General features: G+C 60.7%; 1 protein-coding gene across 1 annotated transcript in view; it reads left to right on the forward strand.

The window, feature by feature from the left end:
• SLC7A5 (solute carrier family 7 member 5) overlaps positions 1–16,746 on the forward strand; it is a 28,806-nt gene that overhangs the window by 2,643 nt on the left and 9,417 nt on the right. Inside the window, exon 2 of the mRNA XM_055412984.2 lies at positions 9,749–9,874. Coding sequence (XP_055268959.1) covers positions 9,749–9,874 — 126 coding nt within the window. The remainder of the gene's footprint in view (positions 1–9,748; positions 9,875–16,746) is intronic.

The following is a 16,746-nucleotide window of genomic DNA, read 5'->3' on the forward strand; positions in this document are numbered from 1 at the left end:
GTCTTTCCTGCCCCCTGGCACGCCCCAAGACAGCTGCTCTCTACATAAGGTGGCTCGCATTGGTTCTGGTGCTTAGAATGATCCTACGGACAAAATAAATGGGGGAAGGTCCCTTTTCTTGTAGGTCTGACGTGGAAATGACAGCGTGGGGCCCTTTCATGGTGTGACCCTGGGGTTTCCATCTTTCTAATGAGTCATGAAGGTGAATGACACAAGCTCCGTGACTCTGCCGACAGCCCGGGAGTCTGCTGTGGCAGCCCGGGAGTCTGCTGTGCCTCTAGATTTGCAGGGGTCATCTATCACTTACTGATAGCACTTGCGATTCAGGTGACCCTGGGTTTTATCAGGGCAGCAGAGGTCATTCAGGTGAGTGACTGAGGATCTCTTCAGGCCAGACTCAGAAGCTGTCTGAGTTGTGGACACAGAAGGTGACCTCGAGTCACCCAACCTCCCCCTCCCCTTCTCCCACAACTCCCTAGTTATCACCCATCTGGTGGAACCTGGCAGGTCTGCTGGTGGCCGAGAGCAGGACTCTGCGTCCCCTTCCAGCTTGGTGGCCCTTAGTGGGCCTGGAGAGCAAGCTTCCCTCCTTCTCCCAGGGGTTGGATGGGGTTGCCAAGGCTCCCTAGGGTGAGCTGGCCCACCCACATCACCCTCACTGGGGCAACCCGGCGGGGAGAGAGGGTGGGATCCTCAGCTGTTGTCCTCGGGGACCCATGACCTGGGATGTCTTCTACTCGTGTCAGGTGAAGAGCCTGCATTCTACGTGTGGACAGACTTGGGTTCTGTTTTAGAGAAATTCACACGACCTCCCAGCCTGTTTCTGCGTCTGTGACTCGGGTCCCTGGTGTTTGTGGGAACTCTGCCGTGATGTGTCTAATGCACGTGGCACCCCACACACTGGGTCACACCGTGGCCGTGATTGTTCTCGCCCCTTGATGTTGAGCTGGAAGCCATTCCCCGCACCCCCTTTTAGCGTGGGGGATGGCGGCGTTTCAGCCCGCCCCCCTGACAGCCCCTCCCAGCACTGGGGCAGCCATTGCTAGCTGGCTCCAGGGCAGGATGGTCAGTTGAGGTCATGACCCAAAGAGGGGCTGTGTGGCAGCACACCCCTCCCCCAGGATTCCCGTTGTGGTCCCCCCTTCCTGGCGATGGGAGACCCTCCTGGCGTGTCCACCACTGTGTCCCTGGGCCTCAAACCAGGCCTGTCCCAGCAAGGCCAGCACACCATCCGCGCCCACTGCAAGCTGTCTGGATGTCTGCCAGCTGCCCGGCCTAAGCCCCTCACCTCGCGAAGCAGAGGCTTCTGGGTGTTTCCAGGGAGCTGGCGACCCTGGGATTGCAGACTGTGAGCTGAGTGCAGATGACAGCCGGGTAATTAGCCCTGAAATCCGACTTTCCCAGCCAGACATGAAAGTGCTCCGGCCCAGTCACGGGGCGCGGCGGGTACTTGACAGAGCGCGTGACCCGAGGAAGGCGGGAGATGCCACGTGGGCATTTCTGACCCTTTTCCTCTGGTCACGGGCCCCTTGATGATCCCGCAGAGTGTGCAGACCCTGCCCAGAGATGTCCACCCCAAACCCTCAATCACAGGTTCCCAGACCCCTGGGACTGCTGCCTCTATCTCGGCAGAAACACCCAGCCTTTCAGATCTGCCATCCCCCCACTTTCCAGCCAGAGATACAGGGTGTCCTAATTCTGAGCTGCCCCTGTCACCCGGCGTGTGGGGACGCGGCCGTGTCTGTGGTGAGGGTGGAGGGTGCCGGGGTCTGGGACAGTGTCCGTCACCATGTCCAAGTGCCTCGTCATCAAGGGCAAACACTAGTGGATCTGAGATTTGTGTCCTGGACTCTCTGGAAAGGACTCCCCCCATATTTCACCCCCTGCCCCGTACCTTCCCCCACTGTGGGGAGTCAGACCCCTTACAGGGAGCTGTCTAGGAAAACGCCATATTCCTCTCAAAACCTTCCCTTTGCAAATGACCTTCCAGAGCAGGGTGGCCAACAGCTGCCCTATGGGTTCCAGCTGCCCCGTGGCCATGGGCCCTACCCTGTGCCCACACTGGCCTCCAGTTCCTGTCCTCTCCTTCCGTGAGAGGTGCCAGGGACCGGGCGTACGTGATTCCACATCCCCAGTTGGTGTGACCTTCCTGGGTCTGCTGGATCTGGATCATTGACCAGGGGAGCTCCCAGAGCATACCTGACCCCCCGCCCCGCAGTTTTGCCCCTTCCCTTCCCCACAGTGGGACCACTGCTCCATCCAGCAGTGGTTTCTTGGCTCATGGTTGGGGTCCTGTCTGCATCCTGGCAGGAGGTCCCCACCCAACTCTTGCCTTAGTCCTGGAGGAGTCCTGAATTCTTGCTTGGTGGGCTAGTGGGTGGCCTTGACACCCTCTTGTGCCGGAGGGAGGGGTGTCCTGCCCCCACCCTGGTCCATCCAGACCAGCCTCTAGGCAGGGGCAGTTCTCTGGGCCCCACCCACCCCGCCCCACCCCCAGGGGATTTGCCTGTTCAGAAGCCTCCAGCATGCTTTAGGCAACCCAATCCGCTCTGAGTCACCCTGACCTTGGCTACTGGCTGACTACCCAGAGGAGAGTCACCCCAAGTGTAGCCAGTACAGAACCGAGGCCTCTGCCCAAGGCCAGTACGGGATTCAACCCTCAGCAGGGACACAGGCTACAGGGTTGGGTCTTCTTCAACTGGTCCTCGTCAAAGACATCCTGTCAGCCAAAAGGCTCCTGAGGGCCCTGGCTGTGTGACCCAAGGCTGGGTCCTGGGCCTCTCTGGTCCTGGGTTTCAGAACCTGGAGCAGAGCAGCGCAGGCAGGTTGTACCTGCGGAGGGTGTGTGAGTTCCTGACCCATCGCAGCAGGGGTCCAGTTTCAGAAGGACTGTCCAGGCAGGAAATGACAGAGCAGGTGTGCCTGGCAAGGGGACCAGGAGCTCCAGCCCCATTGGGTACAGGGAGGGGCTGTCTGCTCAGGGAGTCTGGGCAGGGAGGGAAGGTCACCAGAGTCTTTACAGTCATGCATTTGTTCCCTGGGTTGTGGGGATGAGTGGGGGGGTGCCTCCGGGGTTGATGGCTGGCCCATCACAGAGGACCAGGGGAGTGTCCTCGGGTTGTGTGTGCAGGGTCCTCGGGCCCTGGAGTCAGCCCTGTTTGGTCCACATGAGGACTCGTGCTGGGTGTCGAGGCTGAAGCAGGGGAACAGGTTGGGGATGGGGGCAGCCTCGCTGGGAGGCAGACATGCATGAATGGGCATATTCACAGCCGAGGGCAGGCTACTTCACCGTGCTTCCCCACCTCCTGCTCGGGACCCCTGCCCCAGGGCCCCCACCAATGTGACAGCCTGCTTCAGAGTCGGCTCAGAACCAGCTTGGGCCGTTCTCCAGGGATGTCAGCAGTGTGTGTGTGGTGGGGCCCTAAGGACTTGGCCCAGTTGATGGATCCCTACCCTGACTGCACTTGGGACCACCTGGTTGGGAGGTGTGATGCCCAGGCTCCAGGCTGACCAGGTCTGCAGTAGCCCAGTGTGGGAGCCTGTCACAGGCACCAGGGCTGAAGACCCCAGGCAAGGGGCCACCGCACAGGAGTGGGACTCGGGAGGCCTGGACGTCCTCACCCCCCTCCCCTAACTAGCAAACTAGGTTGCAGAGTTGGGGCCTCAGGGTCCCGTCACCCTCAGGTGCAGCATTTTTGCAATGGGGTGGGGGTTTCCAGACCATAGAGGTGCGAGCCGGGGATGGATACTAACTGTGGAGACACCCACACGCACAGCCTTGGCTCCTTAGCACATCTTCACTCGGCCATGACCGCTCAGTTTAATAACTTGCAGGCTTGACAGTCAGGGCCTGCAGCAGTATTCCCAGTTAGCTGATGAGGAAATACAGAGGTTCAGACCCGCTAAGTCACCAGCCCAAGATCACACAGCATGTGAGAAATCAGGACCAACTTCCTTCCTGTGGCTCCTGGGTGTTCTTGAGGGGGGTGGGTTGCCTTTGGGAACCTCTGTTTATTCTGCAGGGCTCTGCTTTGTAAGAACTCAATAAAATGAGATGTGGCTATTTGTGGAGTTTCCTGCTAACTTCAGGGCTTGTGTGTGAGCAGATCTCAGACTGGACTGAACCTGCCTCTTTCTGGTGTGTTTGAAATGAAGTGTCAGTCCTGGTTTCAGATGCTGGCTGAGACTTCTGCCTCCAAGCAAGGGTGGGGGAGCTCTAGCCGGGTGTCACCCAGCCCAGGTTAAAAATGGAAAACACGAAACACATGTTCCAGGGCTGGTCACATTTGAAAATGTGACTTGGCCTATTAATAATTGTTTTCGTAGGAAATCAGTGATCGACACTGGCCGTGTCCCAACTGGACTGAAGTTTTGTGTTTGCCTGCTCCTGCGTCCACGGCCTGTCTCTGCAGAGATTGGACATGGGAATTAGATGGAGCCCTGGGTGCCATCCGAGCAGCCCCTGCCCCTGGAATTCCCTCATTTTCGTTCAGTTCTCCAGACTCTGGAAGCTCCGATCTTGAGTGGCCAGTGGTGGGGTCGCCCTGCATAGGCTCTGCACTCCAGTGCCTCTGGAAGTGAGGCCTGCCTCCGCAGATGTTTGGGGGCCGGGGGGGTCCGGGCATTCACTCTCTCGGAGCCAGTAAAGGGGAATTACACGTCGTGATGTTAGCTGCTGGTTCTCCACGTGGGTCCTTGGACAGCACCCCTCAACTGTCAGAAACATGGGTTCTCGGGCCTGCCCAGTCAGATGCTCTGGGAGGTGGTACACTCAGTGGGAGACCAGTCTGTTATTGGGTGGGGGGAGTTAGGGCACGAAGGGAAGAAATGCTGGGTGCGGGGCGCGGGCCACCATGGGGCTGGGCCTGGGGGTGGGAGGCTCACCCCAGGCCCCAAGGATGTCAGGGAGTCCAGGACCAGAGCGGAGGGCCTGGTTCACCGAGTACCCTCTGAGCCCTGGGTCCCTGCATGCCGAGCCGATTTGAACAATAGGGTCAAGGCAAGACACACACCCCGGAGCAACTCGCTGCTTTTTCAGCAGTCACCCCACTGCCAGCCACTCTCCCAGCCACCTTGGCCCACCTGCAGCCAGGGCTCTGGGTCCGGATGCCCAGTGAGTGACTCTGTTTGATGGGTAGAGGCTCCGACGACGGGCAGGCTGGCTGCCTAGGCCCGGGGCTTGTCCGGCCGTGGTCACAGTGGTCAGCAGCTGCTGCTCTCTGGCCCGGTACCAGCTGCTGCCCCAGGAGACCAGCTGGCCTGGCTTCCTACAACTCGTACAGCCTGCCAGCCACTTCCTCTCCTATCTTGGGGCTCACCAAGGGCTGTCCTGGGGCGCTGCTGGGGGCCTGCCAGCAAAGCTCTGATAAAATGGTGCTCATCTCCCTGGCATCGCAGCCCCTCCCACCTGTGCGGGACTGGCAGTTACTCCTGGGCCTCAGACTGTCTTTTTCTCAAGTGTTGGCCCTTTTTTATCAAGGACCCTAAAAAGAAGGCACCTCTTTCAAAGAGACTCACTGGCAGCTTCCTGATAGCGAGGTTCCAGGCTCTGGGGCTCTCTGGCCCATGGGCCCTTCATCCTTTCATTCTAGGGGCGGGGGGTGGGGATGGTCCCTGCAGACCTGGGGACAAGGGAGGGTCCATGGCTGCAGCCCCCTCACAGACATGGGGACGGTGGCTGAATTTTCTGATGAGTGGGGGCAGCCAGTCCCCAGATGCTGTGGTTCTGGATGGTTCTGTTGCCTGCCCACGACCTTGCTCTGGTGTGTTTTGACCTCGAGTCGGCAGAGGCGTTGAGGGTGAGGGACCCTGAGGACGCCGAGTGGGGTGTAGACAGTGGATGCTCATGCTTCGCCCCAGCTGTCAAGGTTATTTTGTTATTGGCATGCACAGAATCCAGGGGCAGCCCTGATAGTGCTCATCAGGGTTTTACCCTCGGTCAGAGAGGGAAATGGGTTTTGGTGTGTTTTGTTTTTTTGTTTTTAAGTGAAAATAGCCCCCGCTGTGTTGCAAGTCCAGCATCTGCTGGAGGCTGGGAGGCTTGCCACCAGTGGCTGACAGCTGACAGCCTGTGTGTGAAGAGTTATTGGAGGTGGACCCTAGGCCTGGAGAGTGAGATAACCGGTCCGGGGTAAGAGGTCAGGCTGGGCAAGGCTGGGCAGAGCCTTTGGGTGCTGCTCAGATAGATAAGTGCCCTGGTGCACGCCTCCCGTTTGTATGCTCACCCCGCTTAGAGTGCCTTCTTCTACCTGCAAGTAGGCATCGCGGGGTGGGTGTGGCTTGCGGTCTGCAGACAGGACTGTGAACTCAAGCCACCTGGTCGGCCAGGCGCTCCTGGTCAGGCTCTAAGCGTAACCAGCGGTACAGGGGGCCATGGGTTGCGAGCAGCCCACCAGGCTGGCCAGGGGTTGTCCCTCCCTCACTGGGCAGCATGTCTTGCCCTCCCAGACATGAGGGTGGGTGCAAGTGAGGGAACAAGAGTACAAGTGCAAGTCTGTGAGTTCGTTATGGGGGGATGGTGACTTCGCAGGAGGTGGCTGGCCCTCTAGTGGAAACCTGATGCCCCGACCCCCCTTGCAAGGTAGAACTGGGGCGCCCCTGCAGGGTAGCAAGGTGCCATGTCACAGCCAGACAAGGCCAGACAAGGCCCTGAAGGCCTGTGGGACCAGCCACCAGGCCCTGCCTTCTCTGCCATCTGCCCGCAGCCCACAGCCGCTCCTCTCCCGAGCCCATCAGGCTCTATCTTCCGGCCCCAGCTGTTGCCTGGTGTTTATCTGGAGGGTGTCAGCACTGGGAACCCCAAGGGGGCCGGCTTCCAGCCAGTGCCTCCCGCTGGTGCCCTGGGACAGACTGTGGCCCCTGCCCTGAAGCACAGGTGGGGGCTGCCCCTAACCATGGTGGTGACAGCAGAGACCCTAGTTTCACCCGGATGACCCCTTCATCCTGCGGTGTGGAAGCTGAGGTGCCTTGTTGAGGTGATGGACTTAAAGCCAGGGCAGCCAGAGGCTGACCCAGCTTCCCAGACGGCCTCCCAGCCCTGCTGTCTAAGGTTGGGATGGAGCCCCATATAGAAAGGACATTATGGGGAGTAGTAAAGCATTTACTTATCGGCCAAAGTCAATGAATATTAACGTTTCGTTCTTTGTTTTTATTTTTCTTTCTGTAAAAGAAAGGAATATTACAGAGTCCCCTTTGTCCTGGGATCCGGCCCATTTCCCTCCTGACCGCAGAGCCTCCTCTGTCTGAGACAGAGCTAAGCTCAGGGTCCACGGGGCCCTGGGGCTGGGCTTGGCCAGCCACACCCCTTTCCTGGATCCTCAGAGACCTCATCTGTGGGGTGGGGAGGGGAGCCCCCGCTCACCTTAGGGCGGAGACCCCAAACCCGCTGAGGCTTGCAGAGATGACAGCAGCCAGGGCTGCTGGGCAGGGGCTGACTGCCGGCGGGAAGCGCCGGTCTCCCCCTCCCCGTGGCTCTGGCCACGCCTCTTCCCCCGCCCCACCCCGCTTCCGGCCTGGCCTGAAACATGAATGGAGAAGTGATGCAATCTGCCAGCCTCTTGCTACATGCGGAAACCAAGGCTTCAGGGTTGTCACTTTCCACCTAAGATAGGACTGCCCGGAAAGGTCCCTCCTCTCACCACCCTTCTCCGCCCTCTGCTGTGCCCAGGCTCCTCAGGCCACTGGTGGGAGGGCACCTGGGCTTGCCCTCCCAGGGCCCCTCACCCTGGGTCCCAGCCACGTGGTGGTTTGCATCATCCTGGATGCTCAGGAGAAGGAATTCCTTGCTGCTCCACCTCTCCCCACCCACAGCAGGAGTGTGTGTATCAGAGGGGCCCCAGAGTCTCAGGTCTGCCCCTGTCACGGAGGACAGGGGTCCTTTCTGAGCCTCCGGCTCCTCTTTTGTGCTGGGAGTGGCAGTGCTGATGTGCATAATACAGGACAGCTGTCTTGGGGCTGATCTGGATGGCCTGGACTGAGTGTGTGTCCACCCCCGAGCCAGATGCTGAGGGTCACTGGTGCTGTTTGCCCCTTGCACATGTCGGCCCCTTTATCGGAGCCTCTGCCAGCCAGGGCTCAGCTCCTGCTGCTAGAGACGGCTTTGGTGCCCTGACAGGGACTCTGCCCCCATGTTCTCAAGGCCTCGCATGGGCCCCACTGCCCTGAGGCGGCTGTCCACCACCAGCCTCTGACAAGTGCAGGACCACCACCTGGGAGCCCAGGGGACCTGGCCAGGGTCCCCACGAGTGAGGGCCACTCCGGGTCCATTTGTCACAGCCCTTCACTGTCGTACCTGGTGTGGGGAACGTCTGAAGGTTTCAGTTTATGAGCAGGGGCCAAAAGCAACTGGTTTTAAGATAGATTTTACCCTCTACTTTCTGGGGCGTGGCAGACAGTCCTGATCAGCCATTGCATCAGCCAGGCTTAGAGCAGCAAAGAGAAGAGGACAGGTGGGTGGTATTCCGGTATCAGTTAGTTTCTGAGAGAGAGGCTGTGGGTTGGGGCTGGTCCTAACCAGAGCCCATGGGGCCATTTCCTGTTTTTCACCCACCTGGGCTGTCATGTCTCAATTTAGTTAATTAGCGTGGATTTATTTCTTTGGGGGCCTTTCTCTCACTTTGTAAAAGTACATGTAATTAATTTAGCTGGGGAGGGAGCCACGTGGCACCCTCCAGCCTGGGTTGGTTCTCTCTGGAGAAGCGCTGTGTGTGGGGCATTATGGACAGATGTCCTTCCCATGGGTCCAAGCTGGCTGGTTAATGTTTGACTGCCAGCCCGCCCAGCATAAAAGGCCCCACCTGCGCCCTGACCATCCCCTGGGCAGCTGGTGTGAACAGCAGCATGAGACAGAGCCACCCCGAGAGCCGTCACACCGGGAGTGTTTCCACGGGGGACGCGGTGGAGGAAGGCATGGGTGTTGGGGGGCTGGTTCGTTCGTTTTCATCTCATCCACAAGGGATGTGGTGGAGGAGGGCACGGGTGGGTCTGGTTCCTTCCTTCCTTTTCATCTCATTCTGTTTGCTTGTGAGTTTACGGAGTTGGCTCCCTTCACGCCAGCTCACCAGGCCCCTGAGCATTCAGCCCCCGCCCCCGCTCAGGTCTGGGGTCTCCCTGGGTCCCAGGTGGGGCCTGCCCGTGTCGTTGAGTTTGTGGAGTCCGGCTTGCCTGCCCTGTCCCCCGCCGCACGTCCCCACCCCGATGGGGGGACTGCCTTGGGGTGGGGTCTTCAGTACCTGCTGTGACACCAGCAGCAGAGTTGGCTCTGGTTCTTTGGTCTAACCACTGGGACCCCCGGCTGTACGTCTCCTTCATCCCCCCCACCCCCGGCTTGTCAGGCTTAGGCCTCATCCTCTGTGTCCCCGGGGGATCCTACGAGGACCCTCTGAAGAGAGGATTCCCCCCTTGAGAGGTTAGGGTGTCAGATAAATTGTGAAGTGTCAGGTGGGAGCAGAAAGGTGACTGCGTGCATACATACCCCCAACCGTGGCAGCTTGTGTTTCTCAAGGGCGCCCCCTGGAGGGACTCAGGTGCGGGTGGAGGTGTTTTGATTCCCCGTGGGAGGTTGAAATATGTCCATCAGGAAACATTCCCTATGGCAGCCTGGGGGCACCTGGGCTCGCAGCTCTCAGCCTGTGGCCTTGGGTCCCCTCCCTTCTAGAGTCCAGATGGTCAGACCCAGGGAAGGGGCTGGGGAGTGCCCGCCCCTCTGCCCATGTTCCCACGACACTCACTCGCTGCCCTGTCTTCACAGTGCTACTCACGGCCGTGAACTGTTACAGCGTGAAGGCCGCCACCCGCGTCCAGGACGCCTTTGCCGCTGCCAAGCTGCTGGCGCTGGCCTTGATCATCCTGCTCGGCTTCATCCAGATCGGGAAGGGTGAGTGCACCTGGGGTTGGGGGGGCTGTTCTCTGGACACCTGGCCCCAGATCCACCGCCTTGGCTAAGGGGATTCGCTGGAGTCAGTGGGTCGGGTAGTCCCAGGGGAAGCGCTTATGCTGAGGTAGGCCGAGTGAACGTGGTCACCGGCAGGCTGTCAGTCCTGGAGCAGTGGGAGAAGTGGGTCCACCAGGGCGGGTGTGGTGGTGACGGGGGTTCAAGGGGAGAGCTTGGCGATGAACCTGCCGTGTCAGGAGTGTGGCCAAGAGGTGCTGTTGCCAATGCTGGTGGATCTTCCACTTGGGAACGTGCCCCCAGCCCTCTGCAGGACCCTGGTGCCATGTGGATGCCCACCCACCATCCCCACCCCTCCCATGATGGCCACCCACATGGCTTGATGGGTGGCCCACAGAGTTTATCCCGGGAGCGGGGCAGAAGCAGGTGGAGTCGATCCCGTTTCTGAAGGGGGGTGTCTCTGTGAACAGAGGCACAGCTGGATGGCAGGCCGGGGTGCCCATCTGCTCAGCTGCCTCAGGTCAGTGGTCCTGCGGGGCTGAGGTGCCCACCCCAGCCCCGTGTGTAAGGAGGGCCCCTGGAGCCTCACTCTGCATCTGGGTGCTGATAGAGTCAGGGGCAGGAGGTGGGACACCAGCCTGTGTCCCCTGGCTTCCTGGGATCTCAGGCCCCAGCATTTTCCTGAAGACAAGACTGTGTCGAGAGCACGCTGGCCAGGCTCCAGGTGTCAAGGGGCTGACGGCTCTGAGGGAGGTGGTCAGGGCGGAGGGGGACTCCCTGCCGTCTGGAGCTTACGGTGGGAACCGACAGGTGGGAGAAGAAACCCCTCCTGTGCCACCAGCTTGTCCCGCTGGGAACTGTGTGGTGTCTCCTGAGGAGGAGGACTTGCTGAGGGAGGTTCACTTGGCTGGTGTGATAAGATGCAGACTGACAGAATGCAGGGGGACTGGACTTCTGTGAAAACAGATTTCAGCGGGGATAGCAAAGAGCTTTTGTTCAGCTTGAATACATAACGTGTTTATAATTCTGTTGCTGTCGAAAACATCCTCCCCCTGAAGCCATTCCTTTCTGAACCTGGGAGGCAGTGCAGAGTCTGCAGAATTCCTGTCTACGGGTTTTCCTCCAAATGGTCCCCTCCCTTCTAGAGGACTTTGTGGAAACCGCCCTTTCCCCATGACCGCCGCCTGATCTCCGCTCCGGAAGATGCCCCAGGGTCCCGTGCTGAACGTCGGCAGGAGGGCCAGGGCTCTTCAGGCGGGGCTCAGCACCACGGTGCCCGGATGGCTGCGGGCCCACTGCATCTGGAGGGCGTGACCTGTGTCTCACAGACTGGCCCACGCGTTGTCCCTGCTGTCCTTCACCCAGTGCCTGGCCCCACCAGCCTGCCTGGAACCCAGGGGTCCCGGGGCTGCAGAAGGGGCTGAGGCGTGGGGCCAGCAGGTCCGGTCCCAGGCCTCTGTGGCCTCGTCCTTGATGCTGTGAGACTCACAGGCAGTGTTGCCCCCCTTCCCATCCTCCTTCCCCAGGACCAGACCCATGAATAAGAAACTTGGATTGGGGAGGGTCAGCCCTGACCAGGATGGCTTTTCTGAGGGCCGGAGGGGGCGTTGGTGTGACCAGGGACCACTCTGCAGTCCTGGACTGAGATTGCAGGTGTGGGAGGGGCTCGCTGGGACTGGGGGTGGGGGAGTCAGGCGTGTGGGCCCTCGAGACCACTCCCAGCCTTTTCAGGAAGGGGAAGACTGAGATTATCTCAGATCCCAGTGGGCACGGCTCAGCCGGGGGAGGCCACAGAGAGCAGCAGGCCCCGCGGCAGGGTCAGGCGGTGGAGCCCTGAGGACCAGGGCTGAGCGAGAAGAGAAGCGTGGGCAGCTTTTTGTGTTTTTGCTTTTGTCTGTTGGCCATTTACCTGTAGCACCTGCAAGGCCCTCGGCCCAAGGTCAGGCTGTTCCTGGATTGGAGGGTGGGAGAGGTACAGAGCATGAGGGTCCCTGGAGCCCAGGCCCTGCCCAGAGGACACACCATGGGGACCTTGTGGGTGTGAGGATGCGGTGGCTGGGGTCACCCTGCAGATAAAGGGTGCCGCTGATGGAGGTCATGGGAGGGGACCAGGCAGCCCTGCCCCACACCCCCCACAGCAGCTCCCGCAAGCTCACCTGACACTGGGCCCCGCAGGAGTCCTGGGTGTGGAGGCCACTGTGGATGGTCACCGTGTGCGGGGACATAAGCTCCCTAGGGGTTGGCCCACTCTGTATCCTGCCCCAGGGCGGTATCGGCAGGTGGTGGGGAAGGCCCTGAGCAGCTCTGCTGGTGGTTGCGGCAGAGCGGGGTGGGGGGTGGCTTGGGGAGTTGTGGGGCCTGGAGGAGACCCTCATCCCAGGAGGATCTGGGGCTCGGACCGGTCTCTCCAGGCAAAGCCCTGTGCCTCCTGGAGCCTCGCATCCTCATCTGATAAGCGGCCGCAGCAGCCCCAGGCTTGTCTTTGGGTTGTGGGCAGGTGCCTCGGGCAGCCCGTGAGCAGAGCTGCTCTCTTCAAAGTCTCTTCAAAGGAGATGTTTCGGATGCTCCTGGACCCGGCCACCCCAGTGCAGGACTCAGGGTGCCCGTGACAGAGTCTGTCTTAGAGGGGTCAAGATCACACTAGGACTGCAGGACGCTGACTGGGGCCACAAGGCTGGGCTTCCATCCCCCCCAGTCACCTGTGCCCCAGGAGACAGGGCCGGTGCTTGGTGGGCCGTCTACTCCTGGCCAAATGCCCAGAGCAGCAGGTCACGCACAGACGGGGCGCCTCAGCCGCGGTGGGAGGACTGATGCAGGCGGCTCAGCCGCTCGGGTGCTCTTTGATGGTTTTTAATTGAGGCCTTTCTGTCGGCCTGTGCAGCTCACATGCTTTGCTTGTGTGGCCCGCCCAGAAGAAATCAAAGGCCTGGCAGCTGGCTCTGTCTCCCTGCCGCTCCCACTCAGCCCCGCCCTGGGTGGTCAGCAGCAGGCCGGTGGCAGCAGGGCAAAGCCCTGTGCTGGGCGCTGTTGGTGCTCGTGGGTCTGCCTGCCTGTGCAGTGGGGAGAGGGTCTTTTGAATCTTCACACCAGTCTTGACGTCCAGCGGCAGCTCCTCCAGGAGTTTAAAAGATGAACGACACAGTAGACAGGCTGGCCGTGGGAACCATCCTGTCCTCGCCCCCCACCCACTTAGGCAGAGCCAAAGAACAGGTACTGGACCCCAGGTGCCCAGCCCAGGGTGAGGAAACAGGAGAGAGGACCCCCGACAAGCCCACTGTAAATGTTAACACCCCACCCCACCCCCGCCCAGGGATGCCTGGTCTGTGGATGGAGTAGAGGGCAGAGCTGACTCTCAGCAGAGCTCAGCCCTGCGGCCAAGCACCTGCTTGCTCGGCCAGTGATGGAGAGGCGGGGTCCGCGACCAGGCTGTATCATGTCCCAGCCATGCCCGTGCGTTGCAGAGTGGAGACTGGGGCGTCTGAGCCTTCGGTCTGCAGTGTGTCCTGGGGCGGCCGCAGCACAGGACACGGACTGGGCTTCAGACACTGCAGTTTCTGTCTCAGAGTCTTGGGCTGGCAGTCTACAGTCCAGGCCAGGCTCCCTCCGAAGCGCCTCCAAAGGAGGACCCTTCCTGCCTAGTGGTTCCCAGGTTCGTGGCCACATCACGCGGCCTCCATCCTCACATGGACCCCTCATCTCTGTCTTACAAGGACGCTCAGGGAATGGGGCCCACTCTAGTCCACGGTGTCTGACCTTGCGATCCTTGCCTTGATTACATCTGCAGAGACCCTTTATCAGAGCATGTCACGTTCTGAAGTTCCAGGGGGGACATGAACTGTCATGGGTATACTGTTCAGCACCTGGCACCACGTACATGACCACTGTGTGGAACCCCAAGAGTTACGGAGGGAGATTCCAGCACAGTTGACATCCCCTGCCCTGGTTGGGGGGGTGACTTTCTCACAGTCGGCCTCCCATCCGGGGAGGGGTTCTGGGGGCTGTGGCAAGAGGGGTGGGTCTTGGTCACCCTGAGGCTCTGAGATTTTTCTGGCTTTCCGCCAGCCGCCATCTCCAGACTGGCTGTGGGTTCCCATGCCCGGGCCCAGGCCCAGCCACGGTGAGGGTGACAGGCCAGGCCAGTCCCAGCCGCGGTGAGGGTGACAGGCCAGGCCAGTCCCAGGGGGACACAGAGACCTTGGCGAGCTTTTGTCCTCTGATTCAGAGGGGCTGGCACGTCCCAGTGTGCACACGGCCCCTCTGAGGGTGGGGTGCCTGCACCCCCGGGTTCTCTTGGCTGGTTCCCACGGCCCTGTCTGCATGACGCAGGAGTTTGGGCTGCTTTTCCTGAAATGGGCTCCCTGGGGCCTTGTGAATACTCCCCTCCCAATCCCCCTTGTTCTCAGAGGGATCCTGGCGGGCAGGCGGGCCTGCCTGGTGCCCAGAGCTGTGCGAGGGCCAGTGTGTGGCTGTCTGCTAGCTTTCACCTTCCTGCGGCCCTGTGAGGCCTGCAGAGAAACCCCAGAGACGGGGGGGGCCTAGGGGACCCCACTGAACTGCTGGAGTTCCCACACCCCCGGCCCCGCAAGAGGGCCTGCACAGTCCCTGTCTGTCCGCCCTGGTGACTTTCTTGTCTGCCTCTCATGGGCCTAGGGGCCCTGTGAGGACAGAGCCAGAGTGGGGAGCTCTGTGGTCTTGGGCAAGGGTAGGGGATCGGCACAGTCATCTCTCTCGTGTATGTCTGGTGCCTGGAGCTCTGTTTAAATAAGACTCGCAACTCCAGCTTGGGGTCCATGGGAGCCCTCACATGTGGCCCAGACACCTGCCATCGCTCTAGAGCGGGATCCTGCCCGGCAGTGTCTGCTGGGGGAGTCTCCTCATGCCATGTCCAGCGGCACACGCCTTCGCCCACCAAATGACCCCCACCCCCACCCTTATCCTGCATGACAACCCCAGGTGTGTCTCTGGTCAGCACCATGTCCCCTGCTTGCTGGGGCTGGTGGGTGGCTGAGACCACCTTGTGGAGTCTGGGGTCTGCCCTCCCAGAAAGGCTCCCCCGTGTGTGTCCCTTGCGCTGGCCGCTGGCACCGGGCAGCTGCCCGCACACATCACCCCGTGGGGCTCTGGCGGCCTCACTCAGCTTTTTGCTGTTCTGGAGACAGGCGGGTGGCCCCCCCCCAGCTCTCCAGTCCTGCGTTGAGGGCTCCATTCCTGACAGGATGCGTGGATGGCATGGGCAGGTGGAGCCACTGCCCCCTCGCAGTCACCCCTGAGCTGTGCCCATCTTGGGGGGCCCCGACCAAGTGCTGTGTGGAGCCAGCAGAGCCGGCGCCTGCTCCAAGGCGCCCGTGGAGAGGAGGGCAGTGCTCGGACAGCATTTGGTTGGGTGCCCGGCGCAGCTGTGGCCCTGATCTGGGAGGCCCTCCAGCAGACAGAGGCTGGACAGACCCAGGAGCTCCGATGCGGGGGCCTGTGTGCGTTCACTTGGGGCAGTTCAGCAGGAGGGAGATGACTGGGTGGGGCAGTCCAGAGGGGCTTGCGGTAGTGGGTCGGAGCCCAAAGCTGCCAGATCCCCCAGCCCTTAGGCTGTGCCAGGAGTGGCGTGGGGGAATGTGGGGTCTGGGATGCAGGGATGTCCACTTTTCTCCTGGGGAGACGGACACTTTGTAGACAGGGAATGAGGCCCCAGACAACCCAGGAACTCCCCTCAGGATGGCCCAGCCACGCCTGTCCTTCAGAGGCCTCTGGGCAGCCCAATGAGATTGTTCAGTCTGAGTTCGGGCAGAGCCGCTGTGTTTTCTTGGGGTTTCAAGGCTACAAGTCACCCTGTACATCCAGGAAATTCTGGGGACAGGAATTCCATCCACCGACTTGGGATGATGATGCTTTCACATCAGGACACCAGGCTGGTTGGTGTCCACAGAGCTGAGTAAACCCTTGAAGAAAACAGAAGCTTCCAGACGTCAGGGCTAAAGACCGTGGTTCTTACTTGAAAACCCAGCCTGTATTTCAAGCCTCGAATTTCATACTTGGCAAAAACAGCAGCTGTTCTGCTTGGCGGTGTCTCCAGCTCACAAGTGCATGTGTGTGTATCCATCGGTGCACACTCACGCGCACACACATGCAGGCGGCTTCACCACTTCAGGGTTGTGCTTGAGGTGGGAGCCAGTTCTAGCAGACGCACTGAGGTCTGTCTCGTAGCCTGTGTGCAAAGAAGCTGCTTGTGAATCCGCAGGAGACGAGGAGGCGTGTCCTGGTGGGGAAGTGGGGCAGGTTGAGGAGAAAGGCAGGTTCACTCCTTGGAAGGAGCCCTTGTTGGCAGAGACCTTTGATGCCCTAGAAGCCAGTGGCGGCGGCAGCAAAGCATGTGGGGGTGCGGGATTGGTGCAGATTGGGGATGGTGGAGCCGCTAGGGGCTCCCCTGGGCTCTCGGGGGCAGCTGCAGAATTCTGAGAGTGGCGGGTGCCTCATGGTCCCAGAGCCAGGCCCCTGGCAGGTGGCCTCAGCCTCTGTGTCCCTGATGGTGGGACAGATGTAAAGGGATGTACATTCCCGAACATTGTGTGGGGACTGGCCAGACTCTTGGGTGCTATGCTGAGGTGCATTGTCCAGCTCTCTGCGCCGCCCCCGGCCCTGCTGACCATCCTGTGACCGGGCAGTCTCGGGACCCAGGCATCCTATTCGGATCACGTGTGGGTGGCAGGCTGGGTGAGGTGCCAGCCGCCTCAGAGCCCATGCTCATCACGAGACCGTGGCTTCATCTGGTGGGCAGAAGAGGCCTCACACATCCCCCATCCATCTCCCAGCTTAGGCTGGAGGTGAAGGGCAGACAGTGCAGGCATGCGGACCCAGAAACAGGC

Source organism: Moschus berezovskii, chromosome 22 (genome assembly GCF_049115385.1).
Source record: "Moschus berezovskii isolate FMDL1 chromosome 22, NW_MosBer_1.0, whole genome shotgun sequence".
NCBI lineage: Eukaryota > Metazoa > Chordata > Mammalia > Artiodactyla > Moschidae > Moschus > Moschus berezovskii.